Source organism: Peromyscus eremicus, chromosome 14 (assembly GCF_949786415.1).
Source record: "Peromyscus eremicus chromosome 14, PerEre_H2_v1, whole genome shotgun sequence".
Taxonomy (NCBI): domain Eukaryota; kingdom Metazoa; phylum Chordata; class Mammalia; order Rodentia; family Cricetidae; genus Peromyscus; species Peromyscus eremicus.
In genome coordinates, this window is record NC_081430.1 from 49,573,776 (window position 1) to 49,595,712 (window position 21,937).

The following is a 21,937-nucleotide window of genomic DNA, read 5'->3' on the forward strand; positions in this document are numbered from 1 at the left end:
GGATCAGGATCCATCCCTAGGACATGAACAGGCTTTTTGGAACCTGCTGCCGATGGTAGGACAATTTGCACAGCCTTGGTGCAGGGGTGGAGGGGCTTGGACCTGCCTCAACTGAGCATATCAGGCTTTGCTGACTCCCCACAGGAGGCCTTGCCTTGGAGGAGGTGTGAATGGGGATGGGGATGAGGGGGAAGGCTGGGTGTGGAAGGAGGGAGGGGAAGGGATCTGTGGTTGGTATGTAAAATGAATAGAAAATTTCTTTTGAAAAAAGAATCAGGTGGGAGGAAAATGAGGAAAGAATAGAAATTCTTGTGAGAATGGATAAAAGAACTCCAATATGAGCGAAGATTCTTCCTACGTATAGAGTCACTCATAAAGACTCATAAAGCATGCCTTAGGGGATTTTGGGAACCTGAGAGAACACACTTTTGAGAAGCATACTGCGTTCTTTGCTGTTTTATGAAATGTTTCTCCTAGTCTATTGAGCTGATATAACAAAATAAATGGTGTTGGTAGAATTCCATCCCTAGGGATAGGTGTGTGTGTGTGTGTGTGTGTGTGTGTGTGTGTGTGTGTGTGTGTATCTTATATGTTCCCAACAACAAACCAAAGTCCATCAAAGTTCAACCCAGGGAACCAATGGATTTACTGGGCTCACTTACAGAGCATGCTCAAGGTTGCTTATAGGTATACAGGTGGCCTCAAGGCTGCTGGACTGGAAAGTTTTCATCTAGCACATATAATTTCCCCATAACCACAAGGATGGAGCCCCAGTTAACCTTCTCCAGCCTATATACTTAGCACTTCTACTGCCACTCCATGCTATTAGCTCAGAGTTGTAAAAATGGCTGACAGGAGGACCTGGAATCTCAGATGAGAGGCCCAATGACCCATCACATACACCCCTCCCCTCAAGAAATGTCAACAGTCAATAGATCCAAACATGATGCTCACTCAAAAGTAGACATAAGCCGGGCGGTGGTGGTGCACGCCTTTAATCCCAGCACTCGGGAGGCAGAGCCAGGCGGATCTCTGTGAGTTCGAGGCCAGCCTGGGCTACCAAGTGAGTCCCAGGAAAGGCGCAAAGCTACACAGAGAAACCCTGTCTTGAAAAACCAAAAAAAAAAAAAAAGTAGACATAGCTGATCTGAGGAAGACTGTGGCTGTTCTGGTTGGAGGACTGTGTTCTATAACAACCATGTAGCTTACAAACAGTTTTGGAGGCTAAGAAGCCTGATACCAAGGTACTGCCAAATTGGTTTCTGGTAAAGGCATTCTGCCTCAGCCATATTCTTACATAATGTCCCATGGCAGGAAGGGCAAGAGATCAATCACTTGTGGCTCTCTTTTAAAAGAATACTAATCCCATCCATGAGGGCCATTCTAAATACCTAAGCACCTTCCAAAGGACCACTTCCCATACCACCCATCTTATAGGAGTTGGATTTTCAACATAAGAATTTGGATATTCCTTCCTCTGCAATTTTTATAGATTCCTTTGTCCATACTGAAACCTAAACTATAAAATTATGCCTATATAGTTCATGGAATCCAGTAGGAGAGCCACAACAAATAGGGAAACCTGGGTCTAATAAATAGAATGTGAGCCTAGAAAGGGCTAAGAGGAATGGATTCAGAATTTATAATGTCTAGCATTCCAACATGAGGTAGAAAGAATGGATAGAGGCAAAAATAAACTTGTAGATATGGAAGTAGGTAGTTGAAGGAATCCAATCATGTTTTCTTCACAATCTGGAAATAAGACATACTACGTAATAAAAGGGGAGGTATGTTAAAGATTGAAACAAGTAGAAGTATAATTGCTTTTCAGTGAGTCAGCTGACAAAAGAAATCAAGATTTTTCACATGGGCAAGTCAGTAATGATGACTAGTGCTACCACATTGATTGCATATGTATGTATCAGGCAAGGGATCAACCAAGCCTTTCCTATTTCCTTCATTTGCATTTAATTCTTCCTTTATTAGACCCTCCAGAGCATTTTATTAATACCTCTAATCCTTTTATTCTAACTCTGATTTCTATGGTTTTATTTCACAAATAAAATGTATAAAATATAAAATCTCAGTATAAACAATGATGGCTTATTATATCTAAGTATATATGGTGACTCATTTACAATTTTTGTCACTTCATGATCAAAACTTCATACATTATATAATAAAGGCAGTTGAAAGACCAAGAAATTAAACTGAAGGCCAACTTAGCACTACAATCAATTAAACTTACTTTTGCTGAAAAAAAATCATTATATCATAAGAAGTAGATTTAAAAAAAAATCATCTTCCAGCTTCAAAAACTAAAGAATGATGATCTTAAAATCCCATGACATGAGAATATTAAAAGCAATACTGAATTATTATCAATACCATTTAAAAGAATACCTTATTTGGTGTAGCATGGATTAGTTATCTCTTTATCATCTAAGGAAGCATGAAGAAACTTTGTTCCAGGTTATCTACTGCCTTTACCAAAGTCCTATTGATTTAATAGAAATACTATTACCATTTGTTTTAAAGATCAAATTTTTTAATAATGACAATATTAAAAACGATGGCCAAGAAAAAAATTTACTAGGAAATCACTAAAACTAGACAGCATTCACCTTCATCTATAATAAAATAAAATCTAGTTTTGGAGAACCATAATAATTATTTTAATAGCTTTAAAATCATAAACATATATTTTAAATAGACAGGATAATTCATAGTTCAAAATTCTCTTAATTCAGTGTTTTATCTAAAACTGGAAGCATTTGAAATTTGTTTTGAATAAGACAGGTTCTAAAGAAGACATATTCTGAAGAAGAGAAAATTAGAAAAGCATCATCATAGCCATCACAGACATGGACATTTTATTCGCATTTTCTTTGATATACCCTGGAGAAACACTAAGTATATTTCCAGACATTCAAAAAAGAGGTATTTGCAAAATCCTGGAGTTCAGTTGAAGAGAGGGAGGAAGAATTATAGGAGCAAGGGGGATCAGGATCATGATGGGAAAAACCACAGAGATGGCTGACCTAAGATAGTGGGAGCTCATGGACTCTGGACTGACAGCTGGGGAGCCTAAAGGGAACCTAACTAGGCCCTCTGAATGTGGGTGACTGTTGCATGTTGATGTGTTTGTAGGTCCCCTGGCAATGGGATCAGGACTTATCGAGGGTACACGAACTGACTTTTTAGAGCCCATTCCCTATGGTGTGATGCCTTACTCAGCCTTGATACAGGGGGAGAGACTAGGTTCAGCCCCAACTTGGTGTGCCAGCCTGTGTTGACTACCAAAGGGAGGCCTTACTCTCTATGAGGAGGTGATGGAGGTGAGATATGGGGAGGTGGGAGGGAGCGGGAGAAGGGGAGGGAGAGGGAACAGGGATTGGCATGTAAAAGGAAAGAAAAAAATTTTAATTAAATAAATAAATGATAGATAAATAAATAAAAAGAAAAACGAGGCATCTGAAATATCCATTATTACCATGATAAGAAGTTTTAATTTATTCCAAGTTTCTGAAATCTTTCATACATGTGCAAATATTTGAACATATAAACAATGAAAATTTTTGCTGGAAAATGATTTCTAACTGGCTGATGAGTTTATTAGTATCAAAGAAATTTGCAAAAATATATTCAAAGAAAACTTCAGGTTAGTTTACTTTTAGACCACAATTACATATGTTCAGAAATCCCAATGGTTTCTTCTCAACAGTCTGGGAAGAGTTGACATTAATACACTTGAGTCATTTTTATGATTCCTGCTTTAAAAATTATGCAAAACTAAATGAATGCCAAATAATGTTTTGACATAAGCTGTAACTTTCTTTGATATCTAAGATTTTATAAAGACATTGTTGACTAATCTCCCTCCTGTTGCAGAAAGCAGCTGTAATCTGGCAGAAGCTATTCCTTCCAGTGCCTCAGAATGTGTATGGGAAACTAACAAAGTTCCTATGGGATCAAAGTAATATTTTATAATAATATAATAACATTTTATAATAACATAATGGATGGAGGAGAAAACCTACTGTGGCTGTGAAGGCCTTAATGCCATGTATATCAAATTAATACCTTCGGGTGGTAATAAATTCATCGTAAAAATAGAACATGCACTAATATCACAAAAAATAAAGGCCATGTTGAGTGGACCAGGTCAGTTTGCTGAGAATGAAACCAATGAGGTCAATTTTAGAGAAAGTCCTTCACATGTGCTATTGAAAGATGCATATATTTTACCTACAAGGTCTGCTACACTAACAGCTCCATCGAGATTCCTGAATTCCCAACTGCACCTGAAATTGCCACTGGAACTGCTGATGGCTTCAAACTTCCTAGATTGTTAAATAGAAATCATAATAAACTGTTAGACTGTTTAGTATATAATACCTGTAATTCAGTCAGCAAGTTTTTTCATATATAGCATGTTGTTTGTATGCAACTGAGCAAGTTAATTGCAGAACCGATTACTTTTGTTCTACATAGAAATCAAAGTTTATATTTGAATTAAAATGTGTTTGTTATACCAAGAAATTAAGGAAATTTGAACAAGCTGGGAAGTAAACAAGTATGCAATTCATTAAAAGAAGAAGAAAAAAGAAAGAAAAGAACCATTGTAAAGAGAATAGCATCATGCAAAAGTAAATGAATGCCAAATAGTGATGCTATATTCAGACATGGGCTGTAACTTTTTGTGTTATCTGAGAGTTTATCAACGTATTTTATAAATGATATTATTGATAAATGACTAATATCCCCCTGTTATGAAGTTTCCTTGGTTTCCATTTGCTTCCCAGCATTATTTTGGTTCCTTTGTTGTTGTTGTTGTTACAACAAGTAAAGGTCAAGAAAAACCTAAACAAATACAAAAGAAAATGATTTCTGAATAGTATTTCAGTTTTTATTATTGGCTCCTAATTGTTTTTCTCACCAAGAATGTCTATTAATAAAAGAGTTCTTGCATCTACATTTTCACATAAAAATTTCAAGGACACAATAAACATACATGCTTACATTCAGTACATCGTCAGCTGAAAAATGCTTAAGGAAGACTGATGAAAACATTAGAAATCTTCACCTATCTATCTATCTATCTATCTATCTATCTATCTATCTATCTATCTATCTATATATATATATATATATATATATATCTTGAGAAGACACCTAGATAACAGCTCAATTTAGGTTCTAATTAAATATCTAGACTATAAAGAAGAACTGAAATAAAAAGGTTATTCCTACATTATAACAAAGTATCCTCTAGACTAAAATGTGTGGGAAAAAGAAAGAGAGAAAGAGAGAGACAAGGAGGCAGGCAGTTAGAGAGGGAGAGAGAGAGGATGATCGGGAATATAGATCTCATTATTTACTTCTTGGCAAAAATAAAATCAGTATTTGTAAGATTAGAAACTGTTGCTTACACCTTCCTAAAGATTGTTAAGCCATAACTCTTATAGCCATCCAAGCAGAAATAATCTCCATACGCTAAATTCTAATACATATCTGAAAAAACCTGCAGTAGAAAAATATTACATTCTATACATTGTTACTAAGTATGGCTATTAAAAATGGGAAAATACTTTAATATTGTAGATTGCAGAACAAGTAACTTACATAAAAAACTAAAACAAAGAACTAATGATCAAAATACTGAATTTACTATTTAAGATCATTAAATTAAGTTGGCCTGAATATAAAATATGTTATTTTAACTCCAAAGAAAATAAAGGTTAAGAATGATGAAGACAGCAAAATGTATATATTTTGGCTTTCAAATAAACTTTATTTATTCTTTTAAAGACATGTTTAGCGTGTGTGTGTGTGTGTGTGTGTGTGTGTACATGTGTGTGCCATGATATATATGTGGATTTCAGAGAACAAATTAAAGGAATCAGTTCTCTTCTTCCATTAATGCTGAGTTCTAAGAATGGAACTCAAGTGTGGTGACAAGCTCCTTTATCCACTGAGCCATCCTAGTAGCTCCAAGCCTTATTTATTCTTTGAAAAATGTTAATAATTCTCTAATTCTCCTGGAGATAAGCAGCTTATAAGATGGTCATGAAATGACTTATAGATAAGAAATTGTAAGCATGAGGAACCAACTTTCCTCAAATACAAAAAAAAAATCAGTAGAAATGGTTCTATTCATTTTTGCTCTGAAAAAAAATACATATGAAGATATGAACAGTATAATCAAGACCTAATCAATCATTCCTAGCACTGGAAAAGTGGTAAATTCTTGTAAATGCATAATAGTACAAACAGGGATTGGTGTGCTAGGTATTGAAGTCCAATAGCACAAGATGATGAAAGGATTACGGCCATGTGGATAGTTCTGCAATCCTTGCTACTAAGAAGATGCTGGTCTGCTAAATGTGCCCTGTGAAATGCTGAAGAATTGCTAGCAGTTGATTGCTCAGTTGTTTCTTATTTTTTCTGCACATTCTATGTTTACTTTAGAGCCTCAAAAGGCTTAGATTTGTTTACTTGAAAAGTAAGTTTTCAGTATTTAAAATTAAAGTTTACAAAGCACAAAAACAAAACCAAACAAAAGCAAAACCAATACAGAAAAACCTATCTAGGATTGATATTTTCATAGATTCTAAAATCTATTTAGTTGGCTTAATAAACTACATTTTATTTTATCATCTGTTTTGGCACCATTTTAAAACATTTCATTCATTTTGTATACCTGATAGAATGCATTACAATCTTTAGAAAACTGAAATTATGTTTCTTCTAAAAGACTATCAAGTTGTTTCTTCACTAAATTAATGTCTGAAGTCTTCAAGATGGATTTAACTTGTGCCACTTGATAACAACCTTTTCTGGATTTGTAATTGTCTCTTTCCATTGGTTCACTGCTTCAACATTATTACTGTCTTCACTTATCCAGAGCTGTAAAGGAACAGAACAATCATTCAACTTGACATAATATTAGTAGCTGAGTTTAAGGAATTACTTTTATTGTTAAAAGATATGGACAAGTTTGGATATTATATTTTTAAATAAATATCATTCCAATTTTTTCAAAAGTTGCTTGGTGATTTGACCCTTAAATGTTAAAATATTTAACCTGTTGAATCATTCTGGATTATGTGATCCAATTCAATTTAAGAATTAAAAATGAGCCGGGTGGTGGTGGCGCACACCTTTAATCCCAGCACTCGGGAGACAGAGCCAGGCGGATCTCTGTGAGTTCGAGGCCAGCCTGGACTACCAAGTGAGTCCCAGAAAAGGCGCAAAGCTACACAGAGAAACCCTGTCTCGAAAAACCAAAAAAAATAAAAATGTAAAAATAAAATATTATTTAAAACATCACTTGTGAGTATTCTTTCTTGTTCAATCAATCTAGGAGCTCAAATAAAATTAATCCTTATTATTCAAAAACATTTTTGCCATGATTTCTTTTTTTTTTAAAGATTTATTTATTTATTATGTATACAGCATGTATGACTGCAGGCCAGAAGAGGGCACCAGATCTCATTACAGATGGTTGTGAGCCTCCATGTGGTTGCTGGGAATTGAACTCAGGGCCTCTGGAAGAACAGTCAGTGCTCTTAACCTCTGAGCCATCTCTCTAGCCCTTTTGCCATGATTTCTAAATTGAGGCAAACAAGGATTTTAACTTAGGAATGTGCACTTAAGCACACTTTTATATTACATGAAACTATAATCTTAATTGAAATCTAATAGTCATTCTTAATCCATAATAATTTCATTATATCTATTTTTATATAACTATAGATAATACATGTGAATGATCCTGGGGAAATTGTAGCATTGTGAAAATACAAGATATCAAAATGAGTATATAACATGGAGACAAGGTAAACAGACAATTAAAAAAACTGAATCCTAGTCTTGGCTGTAACACTAACAAATGGTATAACCTTGGATTTAACTTACTTGAGATTCAGTTTCTAATTCTTCTAAGAGATTTGAGTAAGTCAGTGGTTTTCAATTCTTTTTCTTACCTTGGTCTAAAAAAAACTTTCCTTCAAACAACATCTTACACAGACCCCAATACATAACACAGACAACATTAGAGTTTCTGGATTGATAAAGTGGGAGCACTTGAACCCACATATGATTCCCTCATGGTGACTGACATCTGAGGCCACCAAAGAAGCTTTCCAGATTTATTATCCTATAAATCATCTCTCAAATTAAATTTACATTAATTCTTTAACTCAAACTCCTTTCCAAATAAGAATACAGAAAACTGCAACATTTTAAATTAGCAGTCTAATTATATGAAATGAGAGGTGATACCAGTTTTTGAAAATTCCTATACACAATCTGAAGATCTCATATAGACTGTTACTAGCAGCTTTTTGTCAAGTGAAAACTTTAACATCAGTTAAAGACTTCAAGATTTAAATGTGACACAAACAGTTGTAATTAAGATAAAAAGATAACTACAGCTGCCACAAATCAGAATAAAAAAGATGTAAAAAAAAATTTTATGATTGATAAGCAAGGCAATTGTTATATAGTCCTATACAAATTACTCAGAAATTTTAATTAATCCAGACAGAACTGGCTATCTAAATAATACCACAAACATTGTTAAAATTTTATATTTTCTAGAAATTCAAATCTATCACAATTAAGTTAATAAAATACATAAAAGGCTCATTTAAATACAAAATTAAAGATGAAACAAAATAAAATAAATGTGATACCCAAAGTTTAAAGTTTGATTTATATATTTACTGTGGATAATCCTCTGTACACTGAGTAAATTACACTGTGATTGGTTTAATAAACAAGCTGACTGGCCAATAGCTGGAGAGGATAAAGTCAGATCAGAAAATCAGACTAAGGACACTGAGAAGGGCAGAGTCAGAGGAGTCATCAGTTGGATGAAGAGGGAGTAGGATGTATACAAGATGAGGGAACAAGCCATGAGCCACACGGCAGCATATAGATTAATATAAATTGGTTAATTTAAGTTATAAGAGCTAGATAAAAAAAACAAACCTAAGCTATCAGCTAAGCATTTATAATTAATAAATAGTCTCTGAGTGGTTATTTGGGAAGCAGCTGGCAGAACAGAGCTGATTGAGGTCCTGATGAAAAACTCCACCTACACATATTTAGGGTTCTCTCTTTTACTGATTTTATATTTTAAAGTTGAAAGTTCAAAAGGCTTAAAAAAGAAGCCTGGCTGCTTAGAAATGTTATCTATCTTATTAAAGCAAAACATCTGACAAAATTTGATTCTGAGGCAACACTGAATTATAATTCAGAAGTTTGAAGAATCTTCCTGTATTCATTATTAATTTTATCTTCTTTCCTTTGCTAGTTAACTACATAGTAACACACAGCAATATACCATGAAGAAATTCAGGGTAACACATACTAACCTGGCCTACAAAATGTTTTCTTCTTACAGAACTTCGACTATAAAGTTTAATGAGGAAAAGAATTTCTTTTTCAGTCTGCGTAAGTGGAAAAATCATAGTTTCTCCCCATTTTACTCTTCCACTGGATGCCTTCAATAAGCGTGTCTTCTTTTTATAAATCAGCTCTCCTGAGCTAAACATCCCCACCTTCACAAAAAAACCTAGGAAACAAGAAACTATAGTTTATAAACTTTTATGTGAAATACTACATAAAGATTTTTATCTATATAGGTTATAAAAATATAAATAATCAACTTTAAATGTCTTCTGGGTTATTGTTTGACAAAAGAACACACAGAAAGTTTACCACAGTTTACAAATAACTACTGCGGCCTCAAATAAACTTAATATTCCTCTAGTCTGAATGACATCAATCAAAATAACAATCATCAGCAAAGGAAAACACATTGAAATGAATTACATCAAAAAAGGTGTCAATTCTCTGGACAGCTAGAGGTACTAATTTCTCAATTTTACAGGTAAATTTCTTTGCTTGTGATGCTAGAATATATGCATACTAGAATAAAACAAGTAAATATCCTTAAGTAAATCTGAGATCTAGCACTTCCAACAATGATAAAAAGTTTGTATAAACTATAACCAAACATAACAATTATGAACTTTAGAGGGAAAAAACAGTAAAGATCCTCTAAAACCAACTGTGCTGGCTCTTTTTTTTTTCTTTATTAAGAAATTTTCTACTCACTCCACATACTATCCACAGATCGTATTATGATTGATAAGCAAGGCAATTGTTATATAGTCCTATACAAATTACTCAGAAATTTTAATTAATCCAGACAGCAGAACTGGCTATCTAAATAATATCACACCCACCCCCCAGCCCTCTTTCCCAAGCCACCCCGCATCCCCACATCGCCCAAATCAAGGTCTCCCATGGGGAGTCAGCAGAGCCCAGCACACTGAGCCTAGGCAGGTCCAAGCCCCTTCCCACTGCACCAAGGCTGTGCAAGGTGTTACAACATAGGCACCGGATTCCAGAAGCCTGCCCACAGACCAGGGACAGATCCCAATCCCCGTGCCTGGATGCCCCCCAAACAGTTCATGCCAAATAACCATCTTCCATATTCAGAGGGCCTAGTCCAGTCCCATGGGGGTTCCACAGCCACCAGTCCACAGTTCATGGGCTTCCACTAGTGTGGCCGGTCATCTCTGTACATCCTCCCATCATGATCTCGATATCCCTCGCCTGCAGTATCTCTCCTCTCTCTCATCAATTGGATTCCTGGAGCTCAGCCTGGTGCCTGGCTGTGGATCTCTGTATCTGCTTCCATCAGTCACTGGACAAAGGCTCTGTGATGACAGCTAGGTTATTTGCTAGGCCAGTCACCAGAGTAGACCGGTCCAGGCACCCTCTGGACTACTGTGTGCTGGCTCTTAATATTGAACTACTTAGTCTCTAGAGATTTGAGAAAATAAACTTCATTATTTAAGCCAAAAGGAAGAAAGGGGTACTAAAGAAGTTGGAGCAGGAATATCAACTTGGGAACTGCCCTGGATAAAATTATGGGTAATGTATCTTTTCATCTAAGCATAGTTTTCCATGTGATACTGTTGGGAATAGGCAAAAAGCACCTTGTCTTAAGTGCGGCCATTTTGACTTCAGACTCCATTTTACCTGTAGAGTGAAACAAAGTTCAGGTTCCCAAGCCCTAGGGGAGCTTGGAAACTTCTAATAGCTGGCCCACCTCATCCTTAAACCATAGAAATATTCATTATGCATTTTCAGTTCTCTAGAAACATTGTGGCTGTTCCTAACAACAGAAAGAACAAATTAATCAAGTTGGACTGAAAGACTTGCATTGTAGATCAGTTGACAATGATGGAATGAACATTCAAGGAAGTCCCTAATCTCTAAATCCTGATTGGGGAAAAGTGTAACTATAACTTGGCAACAAATATTTGTAATTTTTGTGCTTAAATATTTGCTTCAACTGACATTTGGGGTCACAATTCAGCTCCTGAGTCTGTTCTGCATCCCTGATTTATTAGCCTCCTCCCCATCCCCTTCTTTTGTGCTGTGCTGCATTAAATCTTGCCTTGTGTCTGCTTGGGTTGATTGGGAGCCTCAGACCGCAACAATAAAAAATGACTACAGCTTAAGCAGCAAGTATTGTCTGGCTACTGTGAGGAGTCAGTTAATATAACTGAGGCTAAAAGGCAGCAAGAAAGGCAGGAGGGAACCGCCACAAAGGAAGAGCCACAGGATGAGGAATGAGATCTATTAGATTATAAAATGGCAATCACTAACAATCCTAAGTAGTAGTTTTGCTTAAGTGAAGCCATCCATTTATATATTACATTTGCATAGACTTCCACTATTGTTTCTGTTTCATAGAATTATGAGAGGGAGCCATCCCTGATACTGCCTGGGGGGCCAAGATCCAGAGTCTAGACAGCCCAGAGTTCTGGGATATAGCTAAATATGACTGGGGAATAAAAAGTCAATGAAATGATTCCTAATGATACTCCACTATACTCATAGATCATTGCCCAGCCCAACTGTCATCAGAGAGGATTCACCCAGCAACTAATAGAAACAGATACAGAGACCCACAGCCAAACATTAGGCAGATCTTGGGGAATCCTGTGGAAGAGAGAGAGGAAGGATTATGGGAGCCAGGGGGGTCAAGGTTAACAGAAGAAAACCCACAGAAGCAACTAACTTGGGCACATAAGGGCACACAGGGACTGAACCACCAACCAGAAAGCTTACAGGGGCAGCTGATCTAGGCCCTCTTCACATATGTTACAGTTGTGTACCTTGGTCTTCTTGTGGGACTCCTAACAGTGGGAGCAGGGGCAGTCTCTGACTCTGTTACCTGCTTTTGGGACCCTGCCTCCAACTGGGTTGCCTCATCCAGCCTTAATAGGAGAGGAGATGCCTAGTCATACCACAACTTGATATATGCCATGGCTAGCTGGTGGTATACATGAGAGGCCTGCCCTTTTCTGAAAAGGAAGAGGAAGGTATGGGGGGGAAGAGGGAAGACTGGGGGAGGGTCTGGAAGGAGAGGAGGGAGGAAGGGGAAACTGATCAGGCTGGGAAAAATTAATGAATCAATTAATTAATAAAAAAGAATTAACTAGATGTAATCTTAATGACTTACTTTTCTAACTTGGATTTTATTTGTCTACTTTTAACTATAATTCTCCATCTAGCTATATAAGTGATATTAATTTATAGTTACTTTTTATGGGCTATTCATTCTGTTTTAATATCAAGAGTACACTAACATCATAAAGTTATTTTTGCATGCTTCAGAATAGCTTATGTTGAATAGGAATTTACATGTTCTTCAATGGTTTGGTAGACTCTATCAGTCAAATGATTGTAGCCTTAGTGCTATGAAGCACTAAAATGTTATCTTAGTTACAGTTTCTTTTGATGTGATAAAATTGAATGACCAAAGCAACTAAAATTTACATTCCAACTCATAACAGTAGTAAAATTACAATTATGAAGTCACAACAAAAATAATTTTATGGTGGGGGTCACCACATAAGGAACTGTATTAGGGTCACAGCATTGGGAAGGTTGAGGACCACTGCTCCAAAGCTACCTGCCCAGGGATGGTACTTACCACAGTAAGCTGGGTTCTCCCTCCCATATCAATCACTAAATTAAGATAATTCTCCACAGGCTTGACTGACTACAGGCAAATCTTATGGAGGCATTTTTATCAATTGAAAAGTCTCTCTTGTGTCAGGTTAACAATAACAACAACAACAACAAGGACAATATCTTATTTTTGTATGTAAGTTATCGTATATATGTAGGTTGGGTGTATACATGCATGTGGAGGCCAGAGGCAAATACTAGGTATCCTTTTCCTCAGTCATTCTCTGTCTTATCTTTTGAGACAGGGTCTCTCACTGAATCTGGCACTCACTAATTGGCTAGACAAGCTGTCCAGCAAACACCTCTCCATCCTCTCAAGGTTACAAACATGCATGACCACTCCAAGATTTTTATGTGGGTCCTAGGGATCAGAACTCAGGTCCTAATGTTTGTACAAAAGGCACTTTACCAACTAAACCATCTCCCAAGCCCTATTTAGCCTATTTAGCGTTTTTTTTTGTTGTTGTTGTTGTTGTTGTTGTTGTTGTTGTTGTTGTTTTTGAGCTGAGGACCAAACCCAGGGCCTTATGCTTGCTAGGCAAGTGCTCTACTACTGAGTTAAATCCGCAACCCCTACTTAGTGCTTTTTACAAGAAAGTCTTCACTTTTTCATTATTATTATTCTCAGATTCTTCCTCTTCTTTAGTGAATTTTTAAGGAACTCATTTACTTTCTGTACATGTGCAAATGAATTAGTATAGTTGGTACATGGAATTATCTTACATATTGTTAATTTTCTTCTGACTTAGAAATTTCCTCTGAATTTAAAATTATATAATCTTCACTGTTCAGAATACCAATGTTTTCCCTAATTTGCCTTATCCATCTTCTTACAAATTTTCCTATTTTAATGGTCCTTTTAAAGAAAAAAGTTTTTTGTTTTATGTCTATTGTCAACTTCAGCTTTCCTAATATTTGTTATTTTTCTGACTTCTTGAGTGCTCAGTTTTATATGTTTTTAGTCTTTTTTAGTTAAAGAACTTTTACTTCCCTAGATAATTCCCTTCTACTCTTAGCCCTTGAAGTAGGATTGATCTCAAATCTTTAGTTCTAAGCATAGCCCACCAACATATCATAATCCCTAGCTGTTTATCCAGAGAAGGGCACAGCTCTTGATGCATACTGGTCTCTTGATTCTTACCCTACTGGAACCTCTTTACACTGGATGCACTTTGAAGCACTGATACACTTACTCAAAGTCAGAGGTGTTGATGAACTTGGAAGGTACTGTGCCTCAAGAATTTGCAGCTGAATCCTGCTATTTACTGCTTGAAAACAAGTGCCCAGTTCAAGTTCTGAATGGCAAACCTATATATGAAAAAATATCATTTAGTAGTTCACAACAGTTTGGAGATATTTCAAAAACTCTAACATGAAAAGCTACAGTGAAAATTTTTCAAAGTGCTATTTTCTACTGACACTAAAAACCACAAGTTATGAGAAGTTTTGAGGATAAATATCATGGATTCCAAAAATTTATTCACTTGCATCAAATCCAAAAATACAAAGTGTTATCTACATACTGAACTTCAAAATTACTGATATCAAAAGATAATTTGACTAAAACTTAAAACACAAACTAAGTTTCTAAGCATTATTGGTGAAACTGCTTAACCTAAAGGAACATATCTTCAAAAGAATTAAAAATAATCCAATCACATTATTTTAAAAATATATGAAATAGGATTTTTTTTGGTTTTGTTTGGTTGGTTTTGGTTTTTTGAGACAGGGGTTCTCTGTGTAGCTGTGGCTATGTTGTATTGTTGGGTTTTGGTTCTTTCATTGGGGGGGCACCCAGCTCCCAAATAAATCACATGCAGAGGCTTATTATTAATTATAGATGCCCAGCCTTAGCTTGGCTTGTTTCTTGCTAGCTCTTCTTAACTTAAATTATCCTCTCTCTCTTTTGCCTCTGGGCTCTTCCTGTTCTCTACTTTTGTAAATCTTGCTCTTACACAGGTTTGCTGTGTAGCTGGGTGGCTGGCCCCTAGAGTCTTCCTCCTTCTCTGGCTACTTCTTTTTCTTCTATATATTCTCTCTGCCTGCCAGCCCCGCCTATCCTTTCTCTTGCCTTGCTATTGGCTGTTCAGTTCTTTATTAGACCATCAGGTGTTTTAGACAGGCACAGTAACACAGCTTCACAGAGTTAAACAAATGCAACATAAACAAAAGTAATACACCTTTAAATAATATTCTAGAACAATGTTGGAACTTGCTCTGTAGACCAAGCTGGCCTCAAACTCAGAGATCTGCCAGCCTCTACCTCACAAATGCTAGGACCACCACCAGCAGCTGAAATATGATTTTTAAAGTGACAGAGGATAACAGGATAACTTTTTTTTCTAACTTTGGAAATCTGTATAGTTGCTACCAAAGTCAGAAGGCAAAGGATTACTACAACAAACATATTTGTGGACTCAGAGTTGTATTACTATTCCAAATAGATGTAAGCCAAGAAAATCTGACAAGAAAGAAGCTAGTAAAAGCAATGAGGAAAAGGTCAAAGAAAACCTGAGGCAAACAGTAAAATAAAGAATACTTAAGGGAAGAAAATAAAATATACTCCACAATATTGCTGACCAACAGCAAAAACAAGAAGAAAAAATGGTGATTTGTTTGTGAAACGTAACATAAGACAGCCCACTTTATTGATTCTAAGGTCCTTGAAGTGAAAAACGTTTTCCAAATACAAAAAAAACTATTACTACTAATGATCTGAAAAGAACCCTATGACATATACTGCGGTTATAACGCAGGAACATGGCACTGAAGATCTTGCCAGGGCTTAGCATAGACAACTACAATACTGATTCAAATAAATTTGCAGAAGGTTTAACATTTCTCAAAGAGTTTTATATAGTATTTGATAATTGCCAAACATTCTGCAACAATTGGCCCATTGGAAAGAAACAAAAGAAAAACAACTTTCTATGTACATGCTATTGACTGAAGTATGAGTATTTTCTTAAAACATGATTTTGTTTTAATAAGAATTTGAAAGCTTATGATTCTATTTTTTGGGGTTTTTTGTTTGTTTGTTTGTTTGTTTGTTTTGGGTTTTTGTTGTTTTTTTGTTTTTTTTGTTTTTTGAGACAGGGTTTCTCTGCGTAGTTTTGGTGCCTGTCCTGGATCTCGCTCTGCAGACCAGGCTGGCCTTGAATTCACAGACATCCACCTGGCTCTGCCTCCCAATTGCTGGGATTAAAGGCGTGTGCCACCACCGCCTGGAATGATTCTATTTTTTAACATTATTATGCAATAAGAAATTGAAAGCTTCATTGAAAAACAAATTGCTTAGAAAATATAAACTACACTGTGGTGGTTTGAAAGAAAATGGCCCCCAAAGGGAATGGCATCATTAGGAGGTGTGGCTTTGTTAGAATAGGTATGGCCTATTGGAGGAAGTGTGTCACTATGGGGGTGGGCTCTGAGGTCTCCTATGTTCAAGCTACACCCAATGACACAGTTCACTTTGTGAACTGCAGATCAAGATGTAGGACTCTCAGCTTCTTCTTCAACACCATGTCTGCCCACACATTGTCATGTCCTGAAATGATGATAATGAACTAAATCAACTGTAGGCCACCCAAATCAAATGTTTTCCTTTATTAGAGTTGGCGTGGTCATGATGTTTCTTCACAGCAATAGGAACCCTATGACATATACTGCGGTTATTTTCCCCCTTAAAAAATTTAACTACAGCAGTTCTCAACCTGTGGATCAGGACTATCAGAAAACACATATTTCCAATGGACTTAGGAACCAAGACACCACTCAGTAGCAAAACTAGTTATGAAGTAGCCATGAAAATAATTTTATGGTTGGGGGGTCACCACATGACGAACTGTATTAAAAATCACAACATTAGGAAAATTGAGAATCACTGTTTTTACTATGATGATAAAATGTGTTAATTTTAGCAACAAATGATGATTCCCAAGAAATAAGCAAATCTAGTGCTTGAGGTTTAAGAATGAGAATAGATCAATAACTCAAGAATTCAAACACCATGTACAAAATAAAACCTTTACTGATTAAAATAAAAGTGTCTGAAGGTAGGAGGATAGTGAATTTGAGACTAATCTGGACTATATAGTGGTATCCTAGCTGAAAAAAAAGAAGTTTCTGCTCATGGCATTTAAATTAGTACATTTAAAAAATACAGCTGAGAATGGAAATGTAGACCTGAAATCTCAGCTACTGAGGAGGCTAAGGCAGGAACATTACAAGTTCAATACAAGCTGCAGCAACTTACTGAAAAATCTATCTTTTTTTTTAAAAAAAAAAAAAGGGAGTGGTATAGTATAGAGTGCTTGCCTAGCATGGGCAAGGTCTTATATTTAATCCCTAATACTGAAGGAAGAAAAAATGTACAGACACAACTGTTTACAAAACACAAAAGAAACCATGATTAAGTTATCTCATCAATTCTTTTTCATTATTATTTTATATTCATAATTAAACACTTACTATGAGACGACCTAAAGTTGGCAAAAATTTATCATTGTTACACTATTATACAGATCACTTTCATAAAACACAGCAGATCTTGGCAGTGGACTTGACACCTTCTACTTGCCAAAGTTATCTCACAAATACAAGTTCTATTCCAGGACATTAATTCATTTCTTGAAAAACTATGTAAAGTGATTGATTTATTAAATCCCCAAATTAAAAATTCTAGTTAGCAGGTATATATTGACTATATTTAATGAGCACAAAATTATGGAAGATCTCTGCTTCTAAATAGTGTATCACTTTTTTAAAGAAAACTTTATTAGCTTCCTAGAATTGTTAAAACTGAAAAAGTAAAAGAATACCAGAGAAAACATGATCTGGTGATGTTTGAGAATATTTTTGTGTGAAGGGAAAGTAATAAATACATGGTAGAACCCAAAGAGCTAGCTCTGAAAACAAATCCTATTCTCCAACTGCTAGTTCCATGAATTCAAGCAAGTTTCACTATTTCCACTATTTCCAGAGATAACATGAGCACATGCTCATAAGCATGGTATGAAAGTTTTGTACTTTAGCAACAAGTGAGCCATAAATCTCTGTAATGGTCAGTTATTTCTTCAGGTAAATTCTGTCTCATCTACATTATTGAGCACAGAAACTTGAGCTCTCAAACAAATATGTAATATTATTAATGATCAAGGTCAAGAAGTCCATCAAGAAAAAATACAAAACAAATCCTTAGAAAATCAGAAAAATGGCAATGACTCCATGCTGTGGGATGTTCTGTATGACAAATGTGTTGCTAATTAGTCAATAAATAAAACACTGATTGGCCATTGGCTAGGCAGGAAGTGTAGGTGGGACAAGGAGGAGAATAAAGCTGGGAAGTGGAAGGCTGAGTCAGAGAGACACTGCCAGCTGCCTCGATGACAAACAGCATGTGAAGATACCGGTAAGCCACAAGCCATGTGGCAAGGTACAGACTTATAGAAATGGATTAATTTAAGCTGTAAGAACAGTTAGCAAGAAGCCTGCCATGGCCATACAGTTTGTACCCAATATAAGTCTCTGTGTTTACTTGGTCGGGTCTGAGTGGCTGGGGGACTGGCAGGTGAGAGAGATTTGCCATGACTGTGAGCCAGGCAGGAAAACTCAAGCAACAACTCCATGTATTCTTTATGACTACAATGTAATAAAATTTAAAATTAACAGCAAATCTCTAATAAATACATAAATTCATGGAGATTATGCAACTCATTACTGAAAATGAATGGCTCAAAGAAAAAAAGAAAGAAATGAAAATGGAAAACACTATATAAAACCTCTAGGATACATTTCAAGTAGTTCTACAAAGGAAATTTACAGCTCTAAGTACCTATATTTAAAAAATCAAAAAGAACAAAAACTAATGACTTAATGATGCAAGTCAAAAATCTGCAGAAACAAGAACAAATCAAACCTAAATTCAGTAGATTGCAAGAAATAATAAAAATCAAAGCAGAAATTCATGAAATAGAAACAAAGAAAACAACACAAAGAATCAATGAATCTTAGGGCTGGTTAATTTTGAAAGTAAACAAAATTGACAGACCATTGATCCAACTAACCAAAAGAGAGAGCGATGACCCAAGTTAACAGAATCAGAAATGAACAGGGAACTATCACAACAGACAATAAAGAAATTCAGGCCGGGCGGTGGTGGCGCACGCCTTTAATCCCAGCACTCCGGAGGCAGAGCCAGGAGGATCTCCGTGAGTTCAAGGCCAGCCTGGGCTACCAAGTTAGTTCCAGGAAAGGCGCAAAGCTACACAGGGAAACCCTGTCTCAAAAAACCAAAAAAAAAAAAAAAAGAAATTCAGAATATTATGAAGGAATACTTTAAAACAAAACCTTTATCCATTAAGGTGTAAAAATCTAAAAGAAATGGATGAATTTCTTGATTCATCCAAACCACCACAATTAAACCAAGAAGAAATCAACAAACTAAACAAACCTATAACAAATGAGAAGCTTCAAATAGTAATAAAAAGCCTTCCAACTTAAAAAAAAAAGTCCCAGATAGATTCACAGCAGAATTCTACCAGACTTTCAATAAAGATCTATACCCAATCCTTCTTAAATTTTTCAAAAACCAGGCAAAAAACACAACAAAAGAAAATAAGAGTCCAATATCCTTGATGAACATGAATTAAAAAATCTCAGTAATTTATTTGTAAACTGAATATAGACATACCTCAAAAAGATTATCTATCATAACCAAGTTGGCTTTATCCCAGAGATGCAGAGATGGTTCAACATGTACAAGGCAATAAATATAATAAATCACAAAAATGGATTCAACCTAGTTGTCTACCAATAGATGAATGTATGAAAATTTTATATATGTAGAAAATGGAACATCATTCAGCTCTAAAGAAAAATGTAATTATAAAATTTGCAGGAAAATGTGTAGGCTTATAATGTATAATATTAAATAAGATCAACAATCTCAGAAAGAAAATAATTACCTGGTTTCCTCATATGTAGAACCTGGCCAATAAAATATGTAAACATATACATAAGGGGGTACAGTATAACATGTAGATAAGAGAACAAGAAAAACTAAATATTAGGTGATGAACAAGGACTGACTACAGGTAATAGACATGAGTTATGAATGACAATAGTTGTTTTTCTAGTTCTAATTCTGTCATTTGATATTTTTATTTAGTGCTTAAAACATATTCAATAGTAAAAGTGCAAAATCTAATGAGTACCTCCACAGCTTCATAATAGCTACTTTAACTGTATAAAAGCTCATTGATATAAAGACTTAGTTTAGTTTCAATATGTAATGTTTTTTATTTGAATTATTAAATAAAGTTTATTTTTGAAGATAAGAATGTAGCCGTAACTATTCCTTCAAATTCTTCAAAGAAAGTAATTTCTCAATTTCCTTCACTAAATTATCTTCTGACATACTAGTACTATCTTTAGCATTTAATATATGAAATATGCATTTGTTATTTGTATCTTCTGTAAAATATGACTGCATATTACTATCTACTAAGCTTTTATAAAAAAAATAACAAACTACTGTCATAATTACTGTGTTTTAACAGCAAAAAAAGAGTAACTTAAATAAGTTTTAAAATGTAGCAAATGTTATAAACACACACACTGGCATCTGAGATTGAAAATATAGTCAAGAAACAATGAGAAAGAAATTTTAATTGTTCAGACCATTTTAGTAATTTTTTGTTTTTTAATATTTTAATCTCTTAATTTCTCCCTTCCAATTTGGTGGTTCTCAAGCTAGGCAATACATTAGACTCACTACTGGGAAAGCTATTGAAGACTACAAATGTCTCTGTCCTAACCCTCAAGAAAATTTAATTTTATTGGTTTAGGTGTAGACATGCTTTTAAAGTACCAAATATACCAATGCATAGCTAGGGCTCTTTTAGTTAGTACTTCAAGTCATCGTAATATTTTTAGAGAAGTAAAATATAAATCCTACATAAATTTAAAATCATACGAGATTTGTTCTTATAAAGAGTAAGACTAATTTCTATAAATGTTATCCCCACAGAAAAACTATATAGTTAAATCATTAGAAATTTCTAAGTACTTTAATGACAGTGTTGGGCTGGTTGAGAGAAGTAAATATCAGGTCTCAAAATCAACCAAGCACTTTTTCTATGAATGTCAACCAAAAAATAATAATAAATTTAGAAACTTCAATTCTTGGTCCAAAGAGATGGCTCAGTCTGAAGGTGGTTGTTACCTAGCTTGACAATCAGAGTTTGATCCACAGGACCTACATAATGAAGAAAACCATTTCCCACAAGTTGTCCTCTGACCTCCATACACATGCCATAGTATACATCCTATTCCCCAAAATAAATGAATATAAAAAAGTGTGGTGATATTTTAATTGTGCTGAAATGTGATTTTATTTGTATGTCAATAAAGTTTGCCCGGAGATCAGAGGTCACATAACGAGCCATAAGCAGAAGTCTGGAGGTGGTAGCACACGCCCTTAATCCAACCACATGGCAGGCAGGGTCTCTGTGTGGTCAAGGACACAGCCAAGCATGGTGTCATTAGCCTTTAATCCTAGTACCAACCACAGAGACCTGGAGGTCTGTATAGACAGGCAGTAATGAAGAAGTCATGTGGCTGGGCTTAGAGCCAATGAGAAAGCAGAAAAGAAAGGCAATAAAAACACAGGTTATACAGGAAGAAGCTCTCTCTGGAGAAGCAAGGTGGTAAGATAAGGTAGTCATGGCTCTTTGCTTGTTCTCTGATCTCTGTATTTGTCTCTGTGTTTCTTATTTAATAAGACTGTTTAGAAATTTGACTACAAAAAAGTTTTTATGTAAAAGGAAAAATGTATTAGAATGAAAACAAATTTTCATTCTGTGATGGGAAT

General features: G+C 35.3%; 1 protein-coding gene and 1 pseudogene across 2 annotated transcripts in view; one reads left to right on the top strand and one right to left on the bottom strand.

Moving 5' to 3' along the window:
- Positions 1-3,531: 3,531 nt before the first annotated feature.
- Tc2n (tandem C2 domains, nuclear) overlaps positions 3,532-21,937 on the bottom strand; it is a 51,378-nt gene continuing 32,972 nt past the window's right edge. Inside the window, exons 10-13 of one of the 2 annotated variants that reach the window (XR_009382734.1) lie at positions 14,259-14,373; positions 9,384-9,583; positions 6,704-6,909; positions 3,532-4,343 (exon numbers count right to left, since the gene is read on the bottom strand). Coding sequence is in view for 1 of the 2 variants with exons in the window: in XM_059279012.1 (XP_059134995.1) it covers positions 6,799-6,909; positions 9,384-9,583; positions 14,259-14,373 (426 nt within the window). In the remaining variant the exon portion in view is untranslated. Of the gene's footprint in view, positions 4,344-6,412; positions 6,910-9,383; positions 9,584-14,258; positions 14,374-21,937 lie in introns of those variants that run through there. The other variant, XM_059279012.1, reaches the window with a different exon arrangement.
- Positions 4,032-4,355, top strand: LOC131923826 (elongin-C-like; annotated as a pseudogene).